General features: G+C 42.6%; 1 protein-coding gene across 1 annotated transcript in view; it reads left to right on the top strand.

The window, feature by feature from the left end:
* Positions 1-24,398, top strand: part of LOC115474371 (leishmanolysin-like peptidase) — a 124,741-nt gene that overhangs the window by 92,325 nt on the left and 8,018 nt on the right. The window contains exons 11-16 of the mRNA XM_030209818.1: positions 2,660-2,736; positions 3,121-3,231; positions 6,631-6,763; positions 7,572-7,731; positions 20,328-20,458; positions 21,440-21,650. Coding sequence (XP_030065678.1) covers positions 2,660-2,736; positions 3,121-3,231; positions 6,631-6,763; positions 7,572-7,731; positions 20,328-20,458; positions 21,440-21,650 — 823 coding nt within the window. The remainder of the gene's footprint in view (positions 1-2,659; positions 2,737-3,120; positions 3,232-6,630; positions 6,764-7,571; positions 7,732-20,327; positions 20,459-21,439; positions 21,651-24,398) is intronic.

The following is a 24,398-nucleotide window of genomic DNA, read 5'->3' as shown; positions in this document are numbered from 1 at the left end:
GGTGCCAGGAAGGCACCTATTTGGAGCCTATTCCACAAATGAATGTAGATGCCTTTTTCTTTATAGAATTCTAGCATAGCAGGGTAAATAGTTGCATACATTATAGACACAAGCATTTACACCAGCCATAAGCATAGCTGTGCTGTTCTAGGCTAGGTGACAAAGCTTCAACAGCCAGCTAAACCATTCCCAAGCAAAAGCGTCATCAGTAGACTCTTATTTATTTATTTATTTATTTATTGCATTTGTATCCCACATTTTCCCACCATATGGCAGGTTCAATGTGGCTTACATATTGCTAAAAAAAAGTTCTTAATCCAACTCTTTGCAATCATAGCAAGCAAAGAAAATCAACTTATAGTTTTTTCTTGTTACATTTGTACCCTGCGCTTTCCCACTCATGGCAGGCTCACTTACATGGGGCAATGGAGGGTTAAGTGACTTGCCCAGAGTCACAAGGAGCTGCCTGTGCCTGAAGTGGGAATCGAACTCAGTTCCTCAGTTCCCCAGGACCAAAGTCCACCACCCTAACCACTAGGCCACTCCTCCACTCTTGAACAGTTGCTTGAACAGAATTGTTGCCTTCTGCACATAGAGTTCGTATCTAGCCACCTCAGAGGCAAGGAGCTGGCCAGAACCTCAGCCCAGCTGAGAGGTAGAGCTTATAATACTCAAAGGGGAAAATAAACCTGGGAAAATGTGAGAAATTCTTTGGGAAAATGCCCTGGTAAATGGTGAAGAATTTTGATGGAATCACAGTAGATTGAGGAGGGATCAAATTCAGGAGGGATCAGCCTCTAGAATAGCTGCTGATCACAAAGGCATGCTAGGGGCAGAGGGGGAGGGCTGGCCCTAGCTCAGAACTGAGGGCCAATAGGGAAAGCTAACAATACACACATAGTAAGGATATTCTCTCAGGAGTCAATCACAGGACACTGCAAACTGTAGGGACAGCAGTCCTAATTCACAGTGCTATGTATACAAATAATACACATACTAAATATACATAACAATGCATCCTGATTCCATAAATGTGGGGCAGAACAGTAGCTGGAATAATTTGCGTTTATGTGCCGGTATTCTGGTCATTTATACACATTCTTTACACTTAAATATAGTCTCACTGCTAGGGAATGCAGAATCTAGAGCTTCCTTTAGATTAGTAAGAATGTGGGTGCAGTGTATTTCAGGGGCATTTCCAGGGCTCTGGAATAAGTGTCCCGTAGACTTGAATTTACAGGACTATTTAGGAAACCTGAATTTTTTTAATAATAATTTTGCACTTGATTAGTAGCATAGCAAAGCTTTTTTTTTTTTTTAAAGGTATTATGGGAAGGGAGAGGGGGCCCTGATTTTATGCTTTAAGCCTCTCTGTACAGAACATTGTCTGAAAGTGGTGGGGCTGTAAGACCTTGTATTGTATCAAATTAAATGCCCCAGTATGATTCGTATAAGTGCTCAAAACACATGTATGAGGAAGTTACGTGTTCATCACCTGCCAACAAATATGTAACTCACTTTGAATATCTGGCCCTTTTTAGTTTATTTAAATCATGCTCTTTTGGTCTGAAGTGTCTTTTGTCCTAATTATAGTAATACTGAAGAAAAGAATATACATAATTTCGATGTAAGGAGAATTATCAAAATCTCTCACTACAGAGTCATATTTTTGATAATCTTTTGTGCTTTATAGCGCTTTCGTTATCTAAAGGACCCAATGTTAAATGGATAAAGTGTTGCATATCAAATAAAAATATATCCATCTTGAGGCAATAAAAACCCATTCTGTTCAAATTGACTGAGAAAGCTGAAGCATTAGTTTTAGATTCTTGTAGAACTGCAGCTTGGTTTTGTCTATGGTGATTGTAAAGCATTATTAAGTCAGTTGTTCAAAAGTACTTTATTAGGATTTATTTATCACCTTTTTGAAGAAATTCACCCAAGGCATTGTACCTCAAGAATAAGTCAAACATGGGCAGCAGACAATTGCAGCAGTAAAAATGTTCAAATGTCATAGCATAGTGTGCTACTTACAATATTAACACAATATGCAATAAAACATTTTAATATAAGAGGACTAATTTGAGGAATTATGTGGTTGGCCCACATAATTGGGGCAATTTGAATGGATAATTGTTGACATATAAACAATTATAGAACCAAAATTATGTGCCTAGAGAAAAGATGGGATTTGGGCCTTTCAGGGGAAGGGCCACAGAGAGATACAAGTTTATGCACCTAAGTGATAATAATCAACCACTAAACATGATTTGTAGTTACAGAAAGGAGTAATTCTATAAACATTTCTGCACATAAAATGCTGATTTGTGTGTGAAAAAGACTTCATAAAATTAGTTATGCTTAAAATTATGTGCGGTGCAAGTCAGCTCACACTTGTACAGTAAGCATGCTCGGGAGACAAGTTAGGGCAAAATATGGGTAGAGCTGCAGTTTTAAATGCATATTTAATAAATTAAGGGTGTAAAGTATATGCTTATATTTAAAGAGCAGGCAGGCCTAAACGTTGTTGCAATCTAGTTAAGCATGTTGTGAATTTCTCTGTGTAAAACTAAAATCTGTATGAAAATATTTCATTGTGTTCTTCATATGATGTTAAATCATTTCTCCTGAGGTTCATTGGCAACTATTTCCTTTTCAGAATGAAGCGATGACTGGATCCCTCACACAAAACAGGGTCTTTTCTCGGATCACTCTAGCTTTAATGGAAGATACAGGGCAAGTAGTTCATAAAAAAATATGTACATATACATTGCATCAGCCAACTTTCCCAGACGTCGCACTTTGCCAGTACTGCCTCAGTTCTCACAGCATTGTTAGCACGGCTGCCAATTATATTTCAATGGACACTCTTCCTTCCTTTCCCCTGTGATTGGGTTTGTGTGCTTATGTTCACTGTCGCTTCTTTTATGGATTCTCTTGGGAAACTTTAAGAAATGCAGGCCCTTCTCCTCTTTTCACCCCAACAAGCCTAGTATGAGATTAGAGAGTTGGCAACTAGGGAAACTTCTTTATTTGAAGCTTCATTCTCTTACGTTCTTGGAGAACCATTTCTAGGGTTGTAAAGTATTTTAGTTCTGACAGTTTGATGTACTGTTACAGCTGGTACAGAGCCAATTACAGCATGGCTGAGAAGTTAGACTGGGGCCGTAATAAAGGCTGTGACTTTGCAATGAAAAGCTGTAAATTTTGGATTGACCTGCAGAGAACGAGGTAAAATACTTTCTACTTTTGCTTAAAATGTCAATGCTAGTTTGACCAGTGGCATTTATTACCAGGGTGACCCTTTCATTTTTTTTTTCACATTCAGGCTCCTTGAAGGTATGTCACCAGGGAAAGAGTGGGGCTTGGGATTTCATTTTCTTCTAAAGTAAAGGAATATTTTGTTTGGAGAGAAGCCTTTCTCTCGGGTCAGAGCCAGCTGAGGCTCATGAGGCAGTCAGTTCAGTGCTTACAACCGCCAGAAGGAATCTGTATTACTAAACACCAACGCCCTCAGCCAAAGGGCCCCAGTGCAGCAGGCTCTAAAGAGAGCCGTGATTGGAGTGTCCTGTTCAAGAGAATTGTTTGTATTACCTGCACAGTAGAAGCAGGAAGCAGAATTTTAAGGATGCCTTTCATTTTAACAAAAATTTAAAAATTTTAAGTTTCATACAGGTCTGGAAATAGAAGAAAGTTTGTCATGTGGTTATTTCTCCAGACTCTACCTTGTTTTTCTTGCTCTCACAAGTTATAAATAAACTTGCTATCAGGAACTACAGACAACTAGTTTATAAAGAGCAAAATCATTGTGTAAATTGTTGCTTGTTAAACCCCGGGGGAGGGGGAAAAGGGTGCTCATGCTTCTCTATTAGCAGGAGTGTGGTCTATATGAAACACTTACTGAGCAAGCTGTGAATAAAAGCCCCTTCCTCTTTAGCATCTCATCTCCCAGTCATGGCCATGAGCAGAGTTAGGACTGGACGCTATTGGAATATGAACCAAGGAATGGAGTCGATTAATGAATGGAAATTTTATGTATCTCTTGATTAAAGCACAAGTTCTTTTGCTGTAATTGGAGGTGTAGGTTTGGGGGGGGGGGGGGGGGGACTGGGAAATCTTCTTCCGAAGCTGATGTAGTGTATGTGTGTGAAGTGCTTGAAAACAGAATATATGCTACAATGTTTGCAACATGCAAATTGGGATGCTTTACCAATAAATAAAAGGGATGTATCGCTGATGATCTACCATCAGTTCTATTAGCAGGAAGAAGCAGGGCCTAGGGGAGCAGGGCTCTGATACTTTTTATGAGGGGTGGTATATCATTTTAATAAACTTTAATAGACCTACCATTTCAAGAGTGATAAAATCTCTATTAAAATTATTTAATTTTATTTTTGTTACATTTGTACCCCGAGCTTTCCCACTCATGGCAGGCTCAATGTGGCTTACATATTGTATACAGATACTTATTTGTACCTGGGGCAATGGAGGGTTAAGTGACTTGCCCAGAGTCACAAGGAGCTGCCTGTGCCTGAAGTGGGAATCAAACTCAGTTCCCCAGGACCAAAGTCCAGCACCCTAACCACTAGGCCACTCCTTTATTTTTCTGAAAGCTGATTTCTTCATGTATCACCTTGAGATAGTTGCCATTAGTGGAGGAGTGGCCTAGTGGTTAGGGTGGTGGACTTTGGTCCTGGGGAACTGAGTTTGATTCCCACTTCAGGCACAGGCAGCTCCTTGTGACTCTGGGCAAGTCACTTAACCCTCCATTGCCCCATGTAAGCCGCATTGAGCCTGCCATGAGTGGGAAAGCGCGGGGTACAAATGTAACAAAAATAAAATTAGCTTCTGGATGTTTACTATGGGGTCATTTTACTAAGTTGTGGTAAAACGTAGGTTTATCACGCCTTTTACATGGGTTTGCCCATGCACTAAGGCCATTTTTACTGCAGAAGCAAAATAGACAATTTTTTTAAAATTAATGACCTTGTGCTAATATTGCAATTTACACATATCAAAAAAATATTACCTCTTGAGCGTTTACCGACACCTGTTTTGTAGGTGGTAAGGACTCTTTTGCTAATTCTGTGCTAATCACTTAACACATGGTAATATAACTGCGCTGATTAACGCCCTCTCTATATTGTCTAGCCACGCCCCTTCAAAAAAATTGTTTACCACACAGATTTTGAAATTATTGAAGGATTCTTGTGCATGCCCTGCAGTAAGTCAGTGTAAGCTGGTAAAAGGGCCCCTATGTCTGCTGTTTCTTGTATTACTTGAAAAAGTAGTCCTCTTAGCTTCAGAGTTTGGCCATTTCTGGTGACACTAAACTGTCATTGCCACAAAGTAGATTCAGTGTAAGAGCTCTTAAATTTAAAAAAAAAAAAAAATCTGTTGTGGAGGAATTTTCTTGTTTTTCTTTCTTTTTTTCTTTGCTTCTTTGGGCATCCAGCTCATTCAAAACCAGTCTATCGGACTCTGGCACTTTGGGCCTTGATTCACAACTTCAACTTTTTTTTCTTTTGAATAGGATAATAGCCAACTCCCTTTAGCCCAGTCACTAGACCTCAGCAAGAAGCAACACACTGGGGCTCCTTCTGGAACCCTGCAATCATGGACTTTGGGTATCATTGCATAATTGGGATGCTTTCCTTCCTCTGCACCATCCCAAGACCTGGCCAACCCAAGGAGCGCAAACCTGACTTAGGAATTGCACTTGGGTTCTCTGCATGGCACAGTCCTGCCATTGAACCACCAGACTGCCCATAGAGTTAAGCATTTTAAAAACAGGAAAGCTTATATTACCTCACGCTTAGATTATTGTAATATCATATATGCAGGGATCACTCAAGCTAGCGTGAAACGACTACAAAGAATACAGAATACAGCGGCACGTATGATTTGTAGAGCCCGGAGGGATGACAGAGTAACACCTCTACTACATCAACTTCATTGGCTTCCAGTTGAAGCAAGAGTTAAGTTTAAAGCCTTAGTTTTGACCCATAAGGCTTTTTATACACTAAACCCTGACTATCTGTCAAATTTAATTATTCCTTACACTGCCACACGAACCCTTAGATCCCTAACAGAGACAGCAGGTTAGTGATTCCTCCTCTCGCTAGGGCTAGATGGGAATCTACACGGAACTCGGCTTTTTTCTATTTGTCCCCCTCTCTTTGGAATGGCCTTCCAAAAGAGATCAGACTTGAGAAATCTTACTTTCATTTTCGGAAACTTTTGAAAACCTTCTATTTTATCAATTATGTAGAACAGAATTTAGAATAATGGAAGAAAGGTTATAAATGGGTATCTGTAATGTATATTAAATCAAAACTGTACTGTTTATGTTTGTGTAGATCATATTATGTACTTAATCCTGTACTTGCGGTGCTTTCCTGTATACTAAATCATGAGTTATACTGTTTTCATCTTATGTAGCTAGTTTGTGGTTTTCCTTTCCTGTAACGATTGGAGTTCTAATGTTTGTCCAACCTGTACATATTGTATTGTTTCTTTATTTTATAAATTGTAAACCGTTCTGTCTTGCAGTAGCAATAAGATATGGTATATAAATTGACGTAAATAAATAAATAAATGCAAACTGAACTTTTGCTGTTACCTCTGCAGGCAAGAAATAGTAAGGCCATATTGTGATACTCTGAGGAGTAATCCTCTGCAACTTATGTGTAGAGAGGATCAACGGGCAGTAGCAGTGTGCAACTTACAGAAGTATCCAAATCATTTACCTCAGGAATATCAGGTATGGTGCAATTCAGTCAATAAATAGTTCCACTAAAAAACCGTTAACATTAAGAAGTCAAAAATATTGTTCACTGCTTCAGCTTTATTTTCCTTTCATAGGAAAGAATAGCTGAATAGGTTCCCAGTATTAAATATAACTAAGCTCCCAACTCTCCCATTTTTTGAAGAACAGAAGAGTAGGAAATGGGTCCCAAAAATCTGTTGCATTAAACTGGTGTAGCAACTGGAGTTAAGTACTGTCATCAGCTGGGATTGGCTTATTGCTGGACCAGTGAAATGCTCTCCAGGGACTGGGCAAGGATACTTGCAAGAAAAGATCATATTTTGCAAACTGCTCAGAAATCTAAGAAGCTGTGACAGCAACTTGAGTCTCCTTCCAGGCCTGAGACCTTTCAGGCTTGACATGAAGAATGCAGGCTATGAAAGGTTTATGAAAGGGCGGTACTGCTGTCAGCACCCAGTCAATACTCCCTTTTCCAACAGCAATTGACTAATTTTATACCCTGGGAAAAATGCATCTGAAGAACAGTTTATAATATTTCACATGGTATCTGCCTTCTTAATTTATGCAGATTTCTCAGAGACCAGTACTATAGTTAATAGATGCAAGGCCATATCAGCCAATCATTTTGGTAGGGTTGTCATTCCTGGTGTGTACAACATTCCTTCTGTTTTGGGATTATAGGTGCCAGTCAGACAGGTTTAGAATAGAGCCCACATTGTGTTGTCATAACTTGGCACTGCTTATGATGAGCATTTTATATATATATTTTAATTCTCTGTATTTACTATATGTTGCTTTCTAGTACTTTGATCACCTTAATGGCATATCAACAGAAGAGGTGCCCTATTATGGTGGAGCAGTACAATTAGCTGATTTTTGTCCCTTTGGCCAAGAGTTTAGTTGGCATTTAAATGGGAAAAAAAAACGTGGCTCAGACTGTAGAGTACCAGAAAATCAGCCAGGTTAGTTGTTCTGTATTTCTTGAATATACAGGGGCAATTTTAAAAGCCATTTAGGTGCATAAAACTGTTTATGTATGCAGTAAAATTGAATACATGCAACCCCAAATCCTTCTATAATACCAAATGTATATTCTCTTCTTATTTCCAGTATCCATGATGTATTGTAAGCCACATTGATCCTGCAAAGAGGTGGGAAAATGTGGGATACAAATGCAATAAATAAATAATACATGCCAGAAATTATATATGCAATACCATTTTGCAGGTACATTGGACTTGTATGCATACTTTTGAAAATCCAAAAGTATGCTTATAAATTTTCTGAAATTTTGTGTCTACTAGTTTGTGTGCATATAGTTTCAGTGGGGTAATTTTCAAAGGGACAATAGGCATGCACTTACTATTTGAAAATTTGTGTAACGTGTACACATACATGCTGCACAGCATAGATGGCCTATTGAAAAAATACCCCCTTGAGGTTAATTTTCAAAGCATTTTCTGCACATAAAGCATGTTTTACATGCCGAAAATGACCGTTATAAAAATAATGTGGGTGAATGCGCACATACAAATACATGTGCTGGCGAGCATGCATACTCTACATGGTCCATGCATAGGCATTCAGTGAGCAGTGCTGGGGTATGTACGTCTATAAAATACATGCATGCATAGAGTACACACATAGCTACACCCACCTTGGGACAGGTGTAAGTTTGTACAAGAGCATTTGTACATTATTTATAAAGACAGATACATTTTCTGTTGCCTTTTATGAAATAGGCAAGCTTTTGGAAAATTTTATAGGCATCCTGTTATAAAAGTACTTCCACAGTGTAGAATGAAGTGACTTATTTCATGCATCATTATTTCTAGTTGTGATCTCATAAGAAAGAGTTGGACCATTATGTAACAGCAAACATGGTTATGGGGACATAAAAAGTTCTGACTCATTTCTGAGACTTGAAAGATTTGATAGAGTTCAGTAATGTTTTTTTATTTAATTTTTAATAATACTTCAAGGCTCAGCCATCTTTTGTGAATATTAAGGGTAGTTCTGGAAAGGAGGAGAAAGAAAGTGAACCTAAGTAGGTATCTGAGAGAATTCTGTAGAAATAAAGGTCAACAAACAAGTTGTAGATGAAATCTTTTTCTTAGACTACAGCACATTTTTAATAGCTTTTGAAGGACATTCTTCCTACCTTATTGAGGAAACTGTGTGGTTAAACTGGATTTAAATAGTGTAGGTTCAACTAGAACTTTTTCAGTCTGAACCCTCTTTACTTCTTTATGTTTCAACGTTTTTATTAATGATGAAATAAATATGGAATAACAGATACCATAAAATATAAAACTTCAACAGTACAGTGAAACTTCACATATAAGTATTGAACAGACCATCATCAAGTTTTTTGTATACTTCCCCCCTCCCCACCCTCTATTCCCCTTCCCTCCCCCCTTACTTCTGTGTGTCAAACAATATTGGGGATAATGGATTTAAACATTCAGACCATGTGTACTGCCAAGGTAACTCATAATAGATTGAGGAGCAAACTTCGCCCCTGTGGACTAAGTCCTTGTATATATCGGCCCCATATTGACATGAACTGTTTTTTCCTTTTCGGGGTTCCCTTGGCCTCTCTGGCTTCCCAGGTGGCCAGCTCATGTATCTGGTTCCTCCAGTGCCAATACACCGGTGGATCCAGGTCTATCCACTTCTGTAGAATAGTCTTGCGTGCCACTAAACATACCTTGCGACACCAAACTCTATTTCCTTTCACCTGAGTCGCAAAGGCTGCCTGTGTATCTAAGACATAATGATCCCAGGTTCCACCCACTGTCTCTTTACTTCTTTTAAGCCAGTGCTGAAGGCCTATTTATTTTACACAGCTTTTGGGGTGTGATCTCATCCAATCAGCTGTGGCACTCCTGGTCAGATCTTTGGGCTGCAGCCACTTTTCTCTTTATTTTTCTTTTGATTTTGTGTGTAAACCACCCTGGTGTTTCTACGAAGAGCAGTATGTTAAGAATTGTAATAAACGTAAATATGTCTGCATATACTGATGATAACTCGGGAAAGGGAGGAGTTTGACAAAAAAAATAAAGACAATTGTAACAGTGTGTACAAATAACATAAGGCTTTGCTCAGCATTTCCCAACTGGTATGCCATGAGCCGTAGAGCCCATCCCACCCTACCGTGCTGTTGGATACTGCCTCAGTGGGAAAGAGTAGCACTGTAGAATCCATACAACTGCTGCTATCTGACCTGCCAAGTCTCCCGCTTTGACGGGAGTGCAGGAGATGACCTGCCAAAGTTGAGACACAGTGCTAGGCCAGGGGATTATCTGAACAGTTTTCCCACACTGCCGCCACTTCTGCTGTTGCTTCTCCTTTTGAGCAGCAACAAAACAACAAGAAAAGCAATCATGGGGCCGCAGCAGCCTTCAGGCATGCGCTGTCCGCTCTGCCAGTCCTCTGCCCCCGGAATGGAAAGTTGACATCAATGGGACAAAGGACCAGCAGAGCCGATAGTGCATGCCTGAAAGCTGCTGCAGCTGTGCTCTTGCTTTTCTTGTTTTGCTGGTGCTGCTCATCAGAAAAAATAGCAGTGGCCAGGAAACAGATACTTGGTGGAAGGGAAAGGGGGAAAGAGCATGGAGAGGGAGGCAGGAGGTGCTTAATGGAGAGGGGAGCTGCATGGAAGAGGGATATGAGTGGAAAGATGGGGAGAGAAGGAGAGGACATAAAGGGCAGGAGAGAGAGAAGCTGCTGGGGAGAAGGATGGGGAGAAAGGGGGAGACCCTGGCAGGTCAGATGGAGAGAGAAAGGGGGTAGATGCTGGATGAAAGGAGGGAGAGAAAGCGGGAAGATGCTGAAAGGATGGGGCAGAAAGAGGGAAGACACTGGATGGAAGGGTAGGCAGAAAAAGGAGAGAAACTGGAAGGATGGGGAGAGAGAGGGGATATGCTGAATGGAAAAGAATAGAGAGAGACACACTGGATGGAAGGAAGGGAAGAGAGAGAAAGAGATATTGGATAGAAGGATTGGGAGAGGGGGTAGATGTTGGAATGAAGGATAGGGAAAGAAAGAGGGAAGACGCTGGATGGAAGGGTAGAGAGAGAGGGGGCAGACACTGGGTAGAAAGATGCAGAGAGAATGAGGGAGACTGGAAGGATGGTGAGAGAGGGGGCATGCTGAAAGGAAAAGGATAGAGAGAGAGACACTGGCTAGAAGGAAGGGGAGAGACACTGGATGGAAGGATTGGGAGAGAGGAAAGACGTTGGATGGAGGGATGGGGAGAGAAAGAGGGAAGATGGATGGAAGGATAGGGAGAGAAAAAGGGAAGATGCTGGATGGAAGGATAGGGAGAGAAAGAGGAGACGCTGGATGGAAGGATGCAGAGAGAAAGAGGGGGAGACACTGGAAGGATGAGGAGAGAAAGAGGGGAGATGCTGGATGGAAGGGTAGAGAGAGAAAGAGAGGAGTTGATGGATGGAAAGGGGGAGAGGATAGAGTTATTGAAAGACTGGAGAATAAGAGGACGTAGCATTGGTAGAACAAGGGTGAGGAAAAGATGAAAATCCAAAAGAGGAAAATTAAAGACTGGATAGTAGGAATGGGTTAAAACTGGACAGAGAGGCAGAAAAATAAATTGAAGAAAACAATGAAAAAGGAGAGAGAAAAATGACGAATGGACAAGAGACCCTGGCAAGACACAATTACAAACACAATTACAAAAAGTAAATGGCCAGACAACAAAGGTACAGAAGGTAATTTTATTTTAATTTAGGATAAAGTAACGTGTTAGCTGCGTTAATAAAGATTAATAAATGCAAATAAAACATACAATAGAAAATAAGGTGATACCTTTATATTGGACTGTTTTTAATACATTTTTGATTAGCCTTCAGAGATCAACACTTCCTTCGTCATGTCAGGAGAGGATACCATAATAGCAATATACTGTCCTGACCTGACCTGACCTGAAGCTAATTGAAAAAGGTATTAGGTTAGTAGAATAAAAAGGTATCATCTTATTTTCCATTTTCAAGTGCATGAACTAAGCATATGTGGGAGGGCCAGCATCGGTGTCTAAAGCACGCTGCCAACTGCTGTGCTGCTCAAACACACAATAAGAGGCTCATGCAGTGGACCTCTTCAACTAGCAGGTTTGGACAGCTCCGCCAGTGATTCAACCAGTGCCACAATTTTGGAGTGGGCTTAAGCTCAAAGTGGAGAAGCAGAGTCCCCTCACAGTTATGTCCCTGGGGGAAATAGATGCTGGATAGGGGGTGTAATAGAGTGAACTGAAACACTCCCTCTTACCCATCCCTGCTGTCACTGGTGTAAATAAAATATTTTCTGGAATGGCTATGAGACTGAGGTGTAGGGGGTGGGTGAGGCCATGAGGTAAAGTGGGCAGAGCTGGGGAGTGTACTAAAATCTCCATCTCAAAAATCAGAACCCTTTGGCAGCTCTGTGCTATTGGAGGAGCCCCACCTAGAAGGAGGTAACACAGTGGTGGCCATTGTGCTGCTGCTGGAAGCTACTCTGGTCTGAAGGTGGTGGTGAACTTCTAGGAGAAGGAAAGGAAAGGTTGATATGCCAGATGAGTTGTGGGAGATGGGAAGGGAAGGTGGTTATGCCAGGTACTTGGTGGGGGGGGGGGGGGGGGTTTGTAAAAAGGAGAAGGATATTATTCCATTATCAAGAGAGCCAAGTGCCAGGTGTACCACAACATGAAAAGATTGGGAACCACTGGCTTAGCTTACTCTGGACTAGTTAAACACACTTGCTGTACTGTTTTCCTCACTGTCTTGATGAAGGAAACAGCTTCCTTATCTCTCGACCATTCCTGTTCTGAAGGCACATGCCCCTACCAGCAAATGGGAGCCTGAAAACTACTGTGTGACGTAAACACCTGTGCAGCCATGAGCCCATCAGTATTTCTCAGTCTCCTCAGCAGATGACAGTTGAGTATCTGTGCAGCCCTCATAAAGTCTGGCCTAATTTCGGTGCACTCTTTTGGCTCCATACATTAAAAAAAAAAAAAAAAAAGAGAGAGCGTAATTTGGTAAAAAAGAAACAGGAGAAAGTTATTATTGTGAGGGACCTACCCATACCTAGTTTTTCTGCCCCAAGGGTGCACACTCAATTATTCGAGTCCTTCCCCCCACCCCCCACCCCCCCACCTCCTCTGGAAGTTCTGTCCCTCGGACCCCTCCCCTTGCTGCTGGGAGAGGTTCTTTGAGTGCCTCCCTGGGACAAAAGGAAACAGCTGCCAACAAAAAAAAAGAGGAGGTGCAAGTGCACTGTGCTCTTACTGAAGAGGGGTCAGGCAGAGCCTTCAGAGTTGGGTTATTTCTTTTCCCTGTGGCTTAGCTGTCATTCAAGGGTAGCAATCTCCTTTGTTCAATGAGGTGAAGCTTTCTTCTAGGTACCACAGGGACTGTTGAGCCAAGATAGCGACTTCTTCAGAGAAACCGTGCTACTGTGCTCAGCATGGCACATGATGTCTGCACTTAGATTCCTTTACCGCATTTGCAGTGAGTCAACGCTTCTGGAGTTCCAGGGGACTCCCAGTGGTGCTCTGAAGTTGGCTCAGACGGCTGCAGGAAAGTAGACTGGCCTGGCAGAGTTGCCTCACTAGTGAATAGCCTAGTGGGAATGCTTTCCATTAGCGAGGCAACTCCCTAGTGGAAATGCTTTAACTTGTACACAACCTTTTTCAGACAAACCTCCAATGCTGCATATTCAGAATTCTGGTGGGGTTTCTTCTTTTACTCTGGAGTTTATATTGCTGCACTGAACCTTCTGGCTGCCAGAGACAAGGAGTGACCCTTGAGGATAAAGAGGTAGTGCTTATCTGAAGAATTGGATCTGGATGATTTGGTTTCACAGGATTTGACACCCCTGGATGAAGCTTTAGACGAGGAAGCCGATTTAGAAGGATGATCTAGAGGCTGGGAGCTCGGAGGTTCCTCCGAGTGAAGAACCTACTGTAGTTGGCATTTTCTGTTAACCAGAGCTTCCCTTCTTGATTACTGAAGTTCTTAGAGTGCTTTGTTTGTTGTTACGGGCCTCTAGTAACTAGAAAAGGAGATCCACTTTTGAAAGGGATCAGGAAGCCTGTGAGAACCTTCCCATATGAGGATCTCAAAGATATGGTGGAGTCCAAAGCATTCTCCCCCCCCCCCCCCCAATTCTACCATGAAAATCGGCAGAGCCATGGCTCACCTTTCAGCTTCCTTTGACAGAATTGGAGAGTTTCAGGTTACCAAAGGTGGATGGACTGGTGAAAGCTGTCACCAAGAAGACCACAGTTCTCTTTGAAAGGGGGGGGAGAGAGTAATGTTAAGAGATCCTAGGGAAAGAAGAATGGAAGCCCTTCTGAAGAGATCCTTTGAGAGCTATGGTCTGGCATTGTAAGCAGCTATCTGTGGTGGTTATCAGTCTCATTTTTGAAAGAGAAGGACGCCCATCTTTCAACACAAATCGGAAGATGGGCGTCCTCACAGGGTCGCCCAAATCAGTATAATCGAAAGCTGATTTTGGACGTCCCCAACTGCTTTCCGTTGCAGGGATGACCAAAGTTCACGGAGGCGTGTCAGAGGCGTAGCGAAGGCGGGACTTGGTCGTGCCTAACACATGGGCATCCTCGACCCATAATGGAAAAAAAAGGGTGTCCCTGACGAGCACTTGGACGACTTTACCTGGTCCTGTTTTTCTTACGACCAAGCCACAAAAAGGTGCCCGAACTGACCAGATGACCACGGGAATCGGGGATCGCCTCCCCTTACTCCCCCAGTGGTCACTAACCCCCTCTCACCCTCAAAAAACATCTTTCAAAATCTTTTGTGCCAGCCTCTATGCCAGCCTCAAATGTCATACTGGGGTCCATCACAGTAGTATGCAGGTCCCTGGAGCAGTTTTATGTTTTAATCATTTGTATTCAACTGTAGCAGCAAAACAGATACAACATAATTCAAACATCACCTAGAGATTGAAGTTTCCATCTACTTCCCTTCTCTTCTCTATTCTTCCCTTCCCCTTCTGCACCCCCCGCCCTTGTTACCGCCCCACTCCCCCCTCCCTCCTCGTCCCTCCCTCCCCATTAACATTCCGTTATTCAAAGTTCACCACAAGGAGACAATATTACTGTCAATTAAGAATATGACTACGTGCTACTGGTTGCAAAGTGTCCCAGAATTTTTCACAAGTTCGTTGGAATTTTTTCCCTTCTTTGGAGGAAATGTCCTTAATTCTACAGCGCTCTAACTTCAAAAGTTCTATCATGTTAGTACGCCACATATGAACAGTTGAAGCCCAAGTCTCTCGCCAGCACAGCAGGGTAACTTTTTTCCCTATTAGGATCACTTTCTTAAGAAAACAGCTGAACTGCGATGGGGCCCATGAGGAGTATTGGTACTTGTTGAACAGAATCAGAGGATTCAACATAACTCGACATCCCCATAGATCATGAACCACTTTCAATAAATGAGACCAAAAACGAGCAACATATTGACATGTCCCAAACATATGGCCCAGTGATGCTTGTGCTATATTACATTTTGGGCACACCCCTGAAGAGCTGATTGTTGCCCGATGGGCACGACTTGGAGATATGTGAAGCCTCAGCACAAATTTATATTGTAGTTCCCAATATCGTGAAAAGAATGAGTCTCGTTGTATGTTCAGCACATATTTTTGAACCAAATCTGCTGTTATCTGCACGTTTAATTCATTGGTCCAATTTTGTGCTACCCTCTTATAATCCAAGTCTTCTGTGGAATCTAGCAAATACCGATGATGATATTTCAATGGTAACCAGTTTTGGGATCCCAAGATCAGTGCTGTGTTCAGAGTCTCCTGTATGTCTTCACTTAAATTACTCCATCCCAGAGACATGACATAGTGCTGTAGTTGCATATATGCAAAATGATCTGTACACTGGATCTGAAATTTTCGCTGCAGTTCCACCCAGGGTTTCATCTTTCCCTCCTCTGTAAGACACTGGCTTAGATAGCATATTCCTTGTCTCCTCCATCTGGCAAACACTGGGGAACTAGTTCCTGCTGGGAAATCAGAGTTATGAAACAACGCTAGAAAAGGTGTAGCTGCTGCTGAAAATGGTGATGTCTGCATAACCACCTCCAGGTTGCCCTCGCTGACAAAAGTAGAGGGTTAAGATGTAATGACATATCAATTTTCCCTGGGATGGTATGCAGAAGCCAACTGATGTGTGTTTTGGGAGAGAGCGAAACCTCCACCCGTGTCGCCGAGAAGGATGTCTCCTCCGTCAGCCTGGTTCATAAAATCATTCATGGAGAAGCCCCGGTATATATGTCAGACCTTATAGACTTACCAACCAGAAACACAAAAAGATCATCACGCACATTCTTGAACCTCCATTACCCCAGTTGCAAAGGACTTAAATATAAATCAATATATGCATCGTTTCTCCTACTTCAGCATGCAACTATGGAATGCACTACCAAATGCCATAAAAACTATGCACGACCTGGCAGCCTTCCAGAAACTACTAAAGACCAACCTGTTCATAATGATCCCTCATAAATGACCTGATATCTAAACTCTACAAGAACCAGACAACATTGAACTTTATACCTATTTGCTTCAATCAATTTGTCACTAATGAACGTTAATGCATTACCCCCTTATCTCTCACGCCTGAAATGTACTGTTTATCTAACTTACTTTATAATTTATTTCAACCTTTATGTACTTTGAATGTAATACTACTCTGTATTTCTCATTCCGGAAATGGCGATCGCCATTACGGCATAATGTAAGCCACATTGAGCCTGCAAAAAGGTGGGAAAATGTGGGATACAAATGCAACAAATAAATAAATACGATTGGAGGGTGGCCAATGTAATGCCAATTTTTAAAAAGGATTCTAGGGTGATCCGGGAAATTACAGACTGGTAAGCTTGACGTCGGTGCTGGGTAAAATAGTGCAAGCTATTATAAAGAATAAAATTGTGGAACGCATAAATGAACATGGTTTAATGGGACAGAGTAAGCATGGGTTTAGCCAAAGGAATAAAGGCGTGAATAAACATGGATAAATGTGAGCCGGTTGATGCTCTAGGTTTTCAGAAAGCTTTTGACAAATTCCTCATGAGACTCCTGAGAAAATTAAAAAGCCATGGGATAGGAGGCAGTGTTCTGGTATGGATTAGGAATTGGTTATTGGACAGAAAAGAGAGGGTAGGGTTAAAAATGGCCATTTCTTTCAGTGGAGGTAGATGAATAGTAATTGAAGTTGGCCTGGGACTATTGGGCCCTTTGATATATAAGTTCATTCAGAGCTATCTGGGTAGCCAGCAGTTGAGTTCTGTTCATAGCAGTAGAAGCCTTACCAGAGAGGCACCTATCAATTCTTAGTTGTTTCTTTAATCCTAATCTGAGGATCTCCTATTTTCTTTTTGTACGCTAAAATGTCACCTCTTAGTACAGATTTAGCTGTATCCCCAGTATAGTATGACCTCCACCTTGTGTACTTGGTTAAATTGGGCAAAACCTTTCCACTTATCACTCAAATATTACCAAACTTTAGCATCTTTATACAAATCTAAAGGGAATCCACATTGTCTAATTGTCTGTGGGACAGGAGTGCACCACCAAACTCGAGTTCCACCCATATAAGTGCATTGTCTGGTATCTCACAAGGCTTAACTGTTACCTGAATAATCTTAGAAAATATGGTATGAGTTACCTATATATTATCTATTCTTGATTGAGTTCCATGAGAGCTGCATATAGCCTCTCTCTAAAGAGTGTAAACTCTCTACATGCGTCTGACCTCTAGGATATCACAGTCCAGTGGAATTCCCTTAGAGGGGCATAATTGAACAAAAACGTCTATCTCCATGGGCGTTTATCTTCGAGAACGGGTCCGTGAAGGGGCTGACCGAACCGTATTTTCGCAAAAAATAGACGTCCATGTTTTATTCGACAATTTGTGAGCTGGGCGTTTTTGTTTTTCAGTGATAATGGAAAATGAAAGCGCCCAGCTCAAAAACAAATAAATCCAAGGCATTTGTTCGTGGGAGGGGCCAGGATTCGTAGTGCACTGTCCCCCCTCACATGCCAGGACATCAACCGGGCACCCTAGGGGGCACTTTTACAAAAACAAAAAAAAAGGTAAAACAGCTCCCAGGTGCATAGCACCCTTCCCTTGTGTGTTGAGCCCCCAAATCCCCCTCAAAACCCACTGCCACAAGTCTACAAAATTACTATAGCCCTAAGGGGTGAAGGGGGGCACCTACATGTGGGTACAGTGGGTTTGGGGGGTTGGACGACTAATAAGCATTAAGCAGCACAATTGTAACAGGTAGGGAAGGGATGGGCCTGGGTCCACCTGCCTGAACTCCACTGCACCCCCTAATAACTGCTCCAGTGACCTGCATACTGCTGCCAGGGAGGTGGGTATGACATTTGAGGGTGAAAATAAACAATTGTGAAACGGCATATTTTGTGGTGGGAGGGGGTTTGTGACCACTGGGGGAGTCAGGGGAGGTCATCCCCGATTCCCTCCAGTGGTTACCTGGTCATTTAGGGCACTTTTTGGGGCCTTATTCGTGGAAAAACAGGGTCCAGGAAAAGTGCCCTAAATTCTCGCTAAAAACGCATATTTTTTTTTCCATTATCGGCGAAAGGCGCCCATCTCTGATCGGCCGATAACCACACCCCAGTTCCGCCTTCACCACGCCTTTGACACGCCCCCGTCAACTTTGTACGCTTCCGCGATGGAGTGCAGTTGAAAACGTCCAAGTTCGGCTTTCGATTATACCGCGTTATTCGTTTTTGGGAGATAAACGCCTATCTCCCGATTTAGGTCGCAATATAGGCGTTTTTGTCTTTCGATTATAAGCTGGTTAGTCTGATATGCTTTATCCCCTGGAGGGTGATAAGTTTTATCCCATATGGGATCAAATACTGAATTAAAATCACCCCCTAAAACTAGGGCTTCTCTTCAAAAACCATGCAGCTGTTGAAATAGAGCCTTATAAAATTTTGCATATAAACATCGGGTGCATTTATGTTACAGAGAACTAATGATTGTTGCTCCATTATAACATGTACCAAGATAAGGTGACCATCCATGCCTTGAACAGTTTTATATATAGTCATGTTCAGTCCCCTCATCGCATGTTTATGCTGTACTCTCTGAGGTAGATTTCAGACTCTTCACAAATGATGTTGCTATTTGGAAATCTGTAAATATCTTCACTACCCTGTTAGGTACCACACAAAGTTTTTTGGGGTATAAGAGGGCAAATATAACAGTTGATTTTAGCCAACCAAGCCCAGTAGGGGGTAAATAATTTTTGAAGCTGGGAAACCTGGTTGGTGTAGTCCTGGAAATACAGTATTTTCTTGCTTTGATATTCCAGAAGCTTTACAGGATGTAGTGCTTTCAGGATCTCAATTTTCGTGAATAAAGTTAAGCAGCCAACAAATCACAACTCTAATCTGAGCATTTCCTTCCTGTCGGGGGCCCACATGATGAGCCCATTCAATTCTTAAGGGCCCCGTGATGCTCTGCAGCTGTAAGGACATGGGCAGCCGTTGTTCCATGAAGCCCTGTAGCTCAGCCTCCACTAGTGACTCTGGAAGCCTTACTAAATGCAGGTTCCGTCTGGAGCATTTTTTCTAGGTTATCAGTTTTCTCTTCCAATTGTTCAACTGAAGCCACCAACCGGGTATGTTCTTCCGATGACTTCTACGCTGTGGTCTCCAGCACCACCACTCTCTTGAGTCACCTGGAGGTCACCGTTTTGATCTTGTCACTTGTAATTGCTGCTGAAGTGTGTGCTGTACGGTCATGGGGACTGGCGCCATTAACTATGCTGCCCGTTCAGATCCTACTGTCAGGGATGCTGGACACAACCTGTCCACCATTTTAGATTCCCCCATATGACTTCGGTCCTTGTCTTTTTTGGGGGTTGGTTAGTTACCATCAGTGTCTCAAGCTGTCCAGCCAAGCTTCCAGGGTAAGTAAGATATCTTTTGCCATCCTGCCAGTTCAGATTGCAGATATACTTAGCAGTTAACAAAATTAGCAGGCTGGGTTAGGAGCAGAGCAGTCATCATCCGCTCACCTTCATGGGACCACGTGACTCCCCGGGCTGCACAAGTGCTTATTTATGACATCACTCAGTAGTTCTCAGTCTCCCATCTGCTGGTAGGAGGGCACCTACCCTCTCAGAAATGGTCTGAAGAGACTTGAGGAACAAACATTAGCAGGTAAGATCTCATTTTCTCCTCTCAAAAGCTAGTCACTGATATAAGTGATTTTTTTTTTTTTTAGTGGCCTAACTCAGTACCTAACAAGGAAATTGAAACAACATGGCAAAAGAAGAGGTGTGAATTGGGAAAATGTCATATGATGAGCAATAATACCTACAATGTCTAACACACATTTTCAGTACCTTCCCATGCTGTATTGATCGTGCACCACATAGTTGGATGGGGAATACTGTAAATGAATATTGGATATGCATTTAAGTTTTGTATTTGCTTTTCAAGTTAAATTTCCTTTTCTTATGTTCAACTTGGTTTTCTTCAGACCCTTCTAGAAACTATGCTGCAGAAACATATGGTCCCAACTCTGTGTGCCTAATACTGAAATCTGATTTTACCATGGAACAATGTATCAAGGAACTTAACTATCCTGACTGGGGTAGTGGATGCTATCAGGTAAACCATAGGGTTGGGTTCTTAGTTACTAAGAAATGCTTTCTTAGATTCAGAAGGAAATATTCAGTGATACTTTCATTGACTTAACATAGTAACATAGTAGATGACGGCAGAAAAAGACCTGCACGGTCCATCCAGTCTGCCCAACAAGATAAACTCATATGTTTATACCTTACCTTGATTTGTACTTGCCTTTTTCAGGGCACAGACCGTACAAGTCTGCCCAGCAGTATTTCCCACCTCCCAACCACCAGTCCCGCCTCCCATCACCGGCTCTGGCACGGACCGTCTAAGTCTGCCCTCCACTATCCTCGCCTCCCAACCACCAACCTCTCTTCCCCCACCTGCTCCACCACCCAATTTCGGCTAAGCTTCTGAGGATCCATTCCTGCTGCACAGGATTCCTTTATGCACATCCCACGCATGTTTGAATTCCGTTACCGTTTTCATCTCCACCACCTCCCGCGGGAGGGCATTCCAAGCGTCTACCACCCTCTCCGTGAAAAAATACTTCCTGACATCTTTCCTGAGTCTGCCCCCCTTCAATCTCATTTCATGTCCTCTCGTTCTACCGCCTTCCCATCTCCGGAAAAGATTTTTTTGCGGATTTATACCTTTCAAGTATTTGAACGTCTGTATCATATCACCCCTGTTCCTCCTTTCCTCTTTGATTGTGTTGTATTTGTTTTTTGGTGGATTAGCACAACTGCCCTATACAGAAGTGTTTGCAGTTTAGGAATTGCTTGTCCTTAGAGTTTCTCCTTGTTTTTCCATAGCAGATAAAATGTAGTGACACAGATCTATCTTTGAGGATAGATGTTTTAAATATTTCTGTTCTTACAAGGCAATTTGCAGTAACTTCTTGTCACTCTGGAAATATTCTTTCTACTTAGTGCCTGTTGAATAGAATGAAGAGAGATCTTTGGGTTGCACCTGGATTTCTGCTCTGTGGCTCACTCAAGTCTTTCTTTTATTTTTAAGATCTTTTGTTCTTCTCAAGGCTTGAAAGTTTGGTTCAATGACACAACTTATATATGCGGTCGTGAAGGCCAAAAGATAGCAATCGATATTGAGATGAATAACTGGGTATACACTGGAAATCTGATCTGTCCTGCTTGTTTGGACTTCTGTGAATCCTGTCCTCCGGAATACGATCCACCTCCTATCAATAAGACAAGGATCCGTCCTATTGGTAAGTGTGTCCCTATCATGAGAGGTAGAAATGGGGCAGCAATTTATATAAAAAAAAATATTCTGATTGCATTGGAATGTTTTGGGGGGAAGGAGGTAACCAGCAAAAACATATATATAGGGATGATAAATAAATAGAACTCTTTTTAGTGTTAGCATCTTATGCTAAGCTGATCAGGAGAATTAAACCAAGCATCTAAGACAGTCAAAACATACATTGGAGGGGTGGAGTTGTGTTAGCTCTCTTCTCTCTTGCTAGATAAAAGTGCTTTTGTTTCTTGTTTTTTATTTCCAGTTGGTGAAAATAGTCTGCACTTAGAACACTTTTATGCCAGCCCCATCAGAAAATGATTTGTAAAAGCATTTGGTTCTGTCATTACATTACATTAATTACATTATGCAAAGCTATTAGTTCAAGTAAGAACCCCATGCAAATATATTACAGTGAGCTAACTAGTGTTGTAATGAGTATTCCTTGGGATGCACAGTTTCAGAACAGCCATAATTTAACAAACAAATTTTACGGCTGCTCTGGAGCTGTCAGAGGGGAGGGAAGCACAAGCAGGCATCTGCAAAAGCTGCCTGCATATGCTTCCTACCTTTCACCTTAGCTGCCCCCCACCCCAGCCAAATATATTTTTAAAGTTTTCCCTAGTGTTCCAATGGGCCCCAACACCCCCTCCCCAAATCATTAAAAAAAAATTTTTCCCTGCACCCCTCACTTTTCCTTTACAAGAGGTGAAGGCAGAAGCAACAGCTCCTGCCTTGGCCCGCCCGGAACAAAATGTTGATGCCTAGGCCATGCCCAGTGCATTCTGGGATGTACTGGGTAGGGCTAAGCACCATATAAGGAAAAAAAAACTCCTTACAATGTGTTTAGCCGTGCCCAGTGCATCCCAGCCAGTCTAAAGCAAATGTTTATGTAGCTAGTAATGCACAAAGGGTTTTTCCCTGGCTCCAACGTGTGCCATTAACAGTCACCGAGAACCCCATGCAAATATATTACAGTGAGCTCAGTAGTATTCTGTGGGATGCACAGCTCCAGAACAGCCGTAATTTAACAAACAAATTTTACGGCTGTTCTGGAGCTGTCAGAGGGGAGAGGAGCACAAGCAGGCATCTGCTAAAGCTGCCTGCTTATCTTTCCTACCTCTCACCTCAGCTGTCCCTTCCCCCAGCCAAAAATATAATTTTCCCTAGTGTTCCAGTGGGCCCCGACACCCCCCCCCCCCCCCCCCCCCCCCCCCCCCCGAATCTTGTTTTTTTTTTTTTAAATTTTCCCTGGTGGTCCAGTGGACCGGACCCTTTCCCCGCACCCCTCCCTGTACCTTTAGAAGAGGTGGAGGCAGGAGGACAGGAGCAACAGCTCCTGCCTTGGCCCACCCAGAACAAAATGGTGACGCCCAGGCCCTGCCCAGTGCATTCTGGGATGTACTGGGCAGCAGAGGCGTAACCAGGTTTTGATCTCGGGGGAAGCAGACTTTTATAAAACAGGTGCCGGTTAGTGTCAGCTAGACAGCAGTTTTGTTCCTCAGGGGCTGTGGCGGGCAATGATTAATATAGGCTGTCTCTGTTGCATCCTGCCTACAAGGAAACAGTAAGTTACATCAGTAGGCAGGACGCAGAAGAGGTCCCTGGACTGGCCAGAGCAGGCAACCTGTCTTCTTAACTTCAAATAAAAATATTCAAATCATGACCATCACCTCAAGAATAACACACCCAGTCCTTCCACTGCTAGACACCTTGTTTAAATCAGATGGGCTTTTCTTTGTGTGGCAACTCTACAGGATGTGAAGAACACTAGTCTTGAGCATTTTTATTTTGGGTGACCTTTGGTGGCCCTTGCCCCAGAGCCTACTTTCAAATAGGGCTAGACACTTTGTGAAATAACATAAACCCCTGCAAAAAGACACCCACAACCTATACTGAAAACTTACCACACCAAAACAGCCCTAACCCACCTATGAAAAGACAATGCTATAAATATTACAGTGGGACCTAGAGAAGTGTTTCCCTAGGTGGTCCTGAAGTACCCCCTTGCCATTCAGGTTTTCAGGCTGTCCACAATGAATCTGCATGAAAAAGATTTTCATGTAATGGAGGCAGTATATGCAAGCTCGGTCTGAACACCATGGACTCATGGGCAAATTCATTTCAAATGAAACTGAACACTGAAAAAACACACTGCCTCATCCTCTCATCTCAACACAATAAGTACAAACCTACAACCATAAACAGTAGCCAGGACCTGCCCACCAGGGGATGTACTATCCTCTCGCACTGAGGATATGTCTCCAAGTGCTGCCCGGGAGGGAAAGGTTAGGACAGCTGTTGTAGTTGGTGATTCGATCATTAGGCATATAGATAGCTGGGTGGCTGGTGGACGTGAGGATTGCCTGGTGACTTGCCTGCCTGGTGCGAAGATGGCGGACCTCACGCGTCACCTAGATAGGATTCTAGATAGTGCTGGGGAGGAGTCCGCTGTCTTGGTACATGTGGGTACCAATGACATAGGAAAATGTGGGAGAGAGGTACTGGAAGCCAAATTTAGGCTCTTAAGTAGAAAGCTCAAATACAGATCCTCTAGGGTTGCATTTTCTGAAATGCTACCTGTTCCACGCGCAGGGCCCAAGAGACAGGCAGAGCTCCGGAGTCTCAATGCGTGGATGGTGCAGGGAGGAGGGTTTTAGATTTGTTAGGAACTGGGCAACATTCTGGGGAAGGGGGAGCCTATTCCGAAAGGATGGGC

The sequence above is a fragment of the Microcaecilia unicolor genome, chromosome 7 (assembly GCF_901765095.1).
Source record: "Microcaecilia unicolor chromosome 7, aMicUni1.1, whole genome shotgun sequence".
Lineage (NCBI taxonomy): Eukaryota > Metazoa > Chordata > Amphibia > Gymnophiona > Siphonopidae > Microcaecilia > Microcaecilia unicolor.
This window is presented reverse-complemented; position numbering and strand designations above follow the sequence as displayed.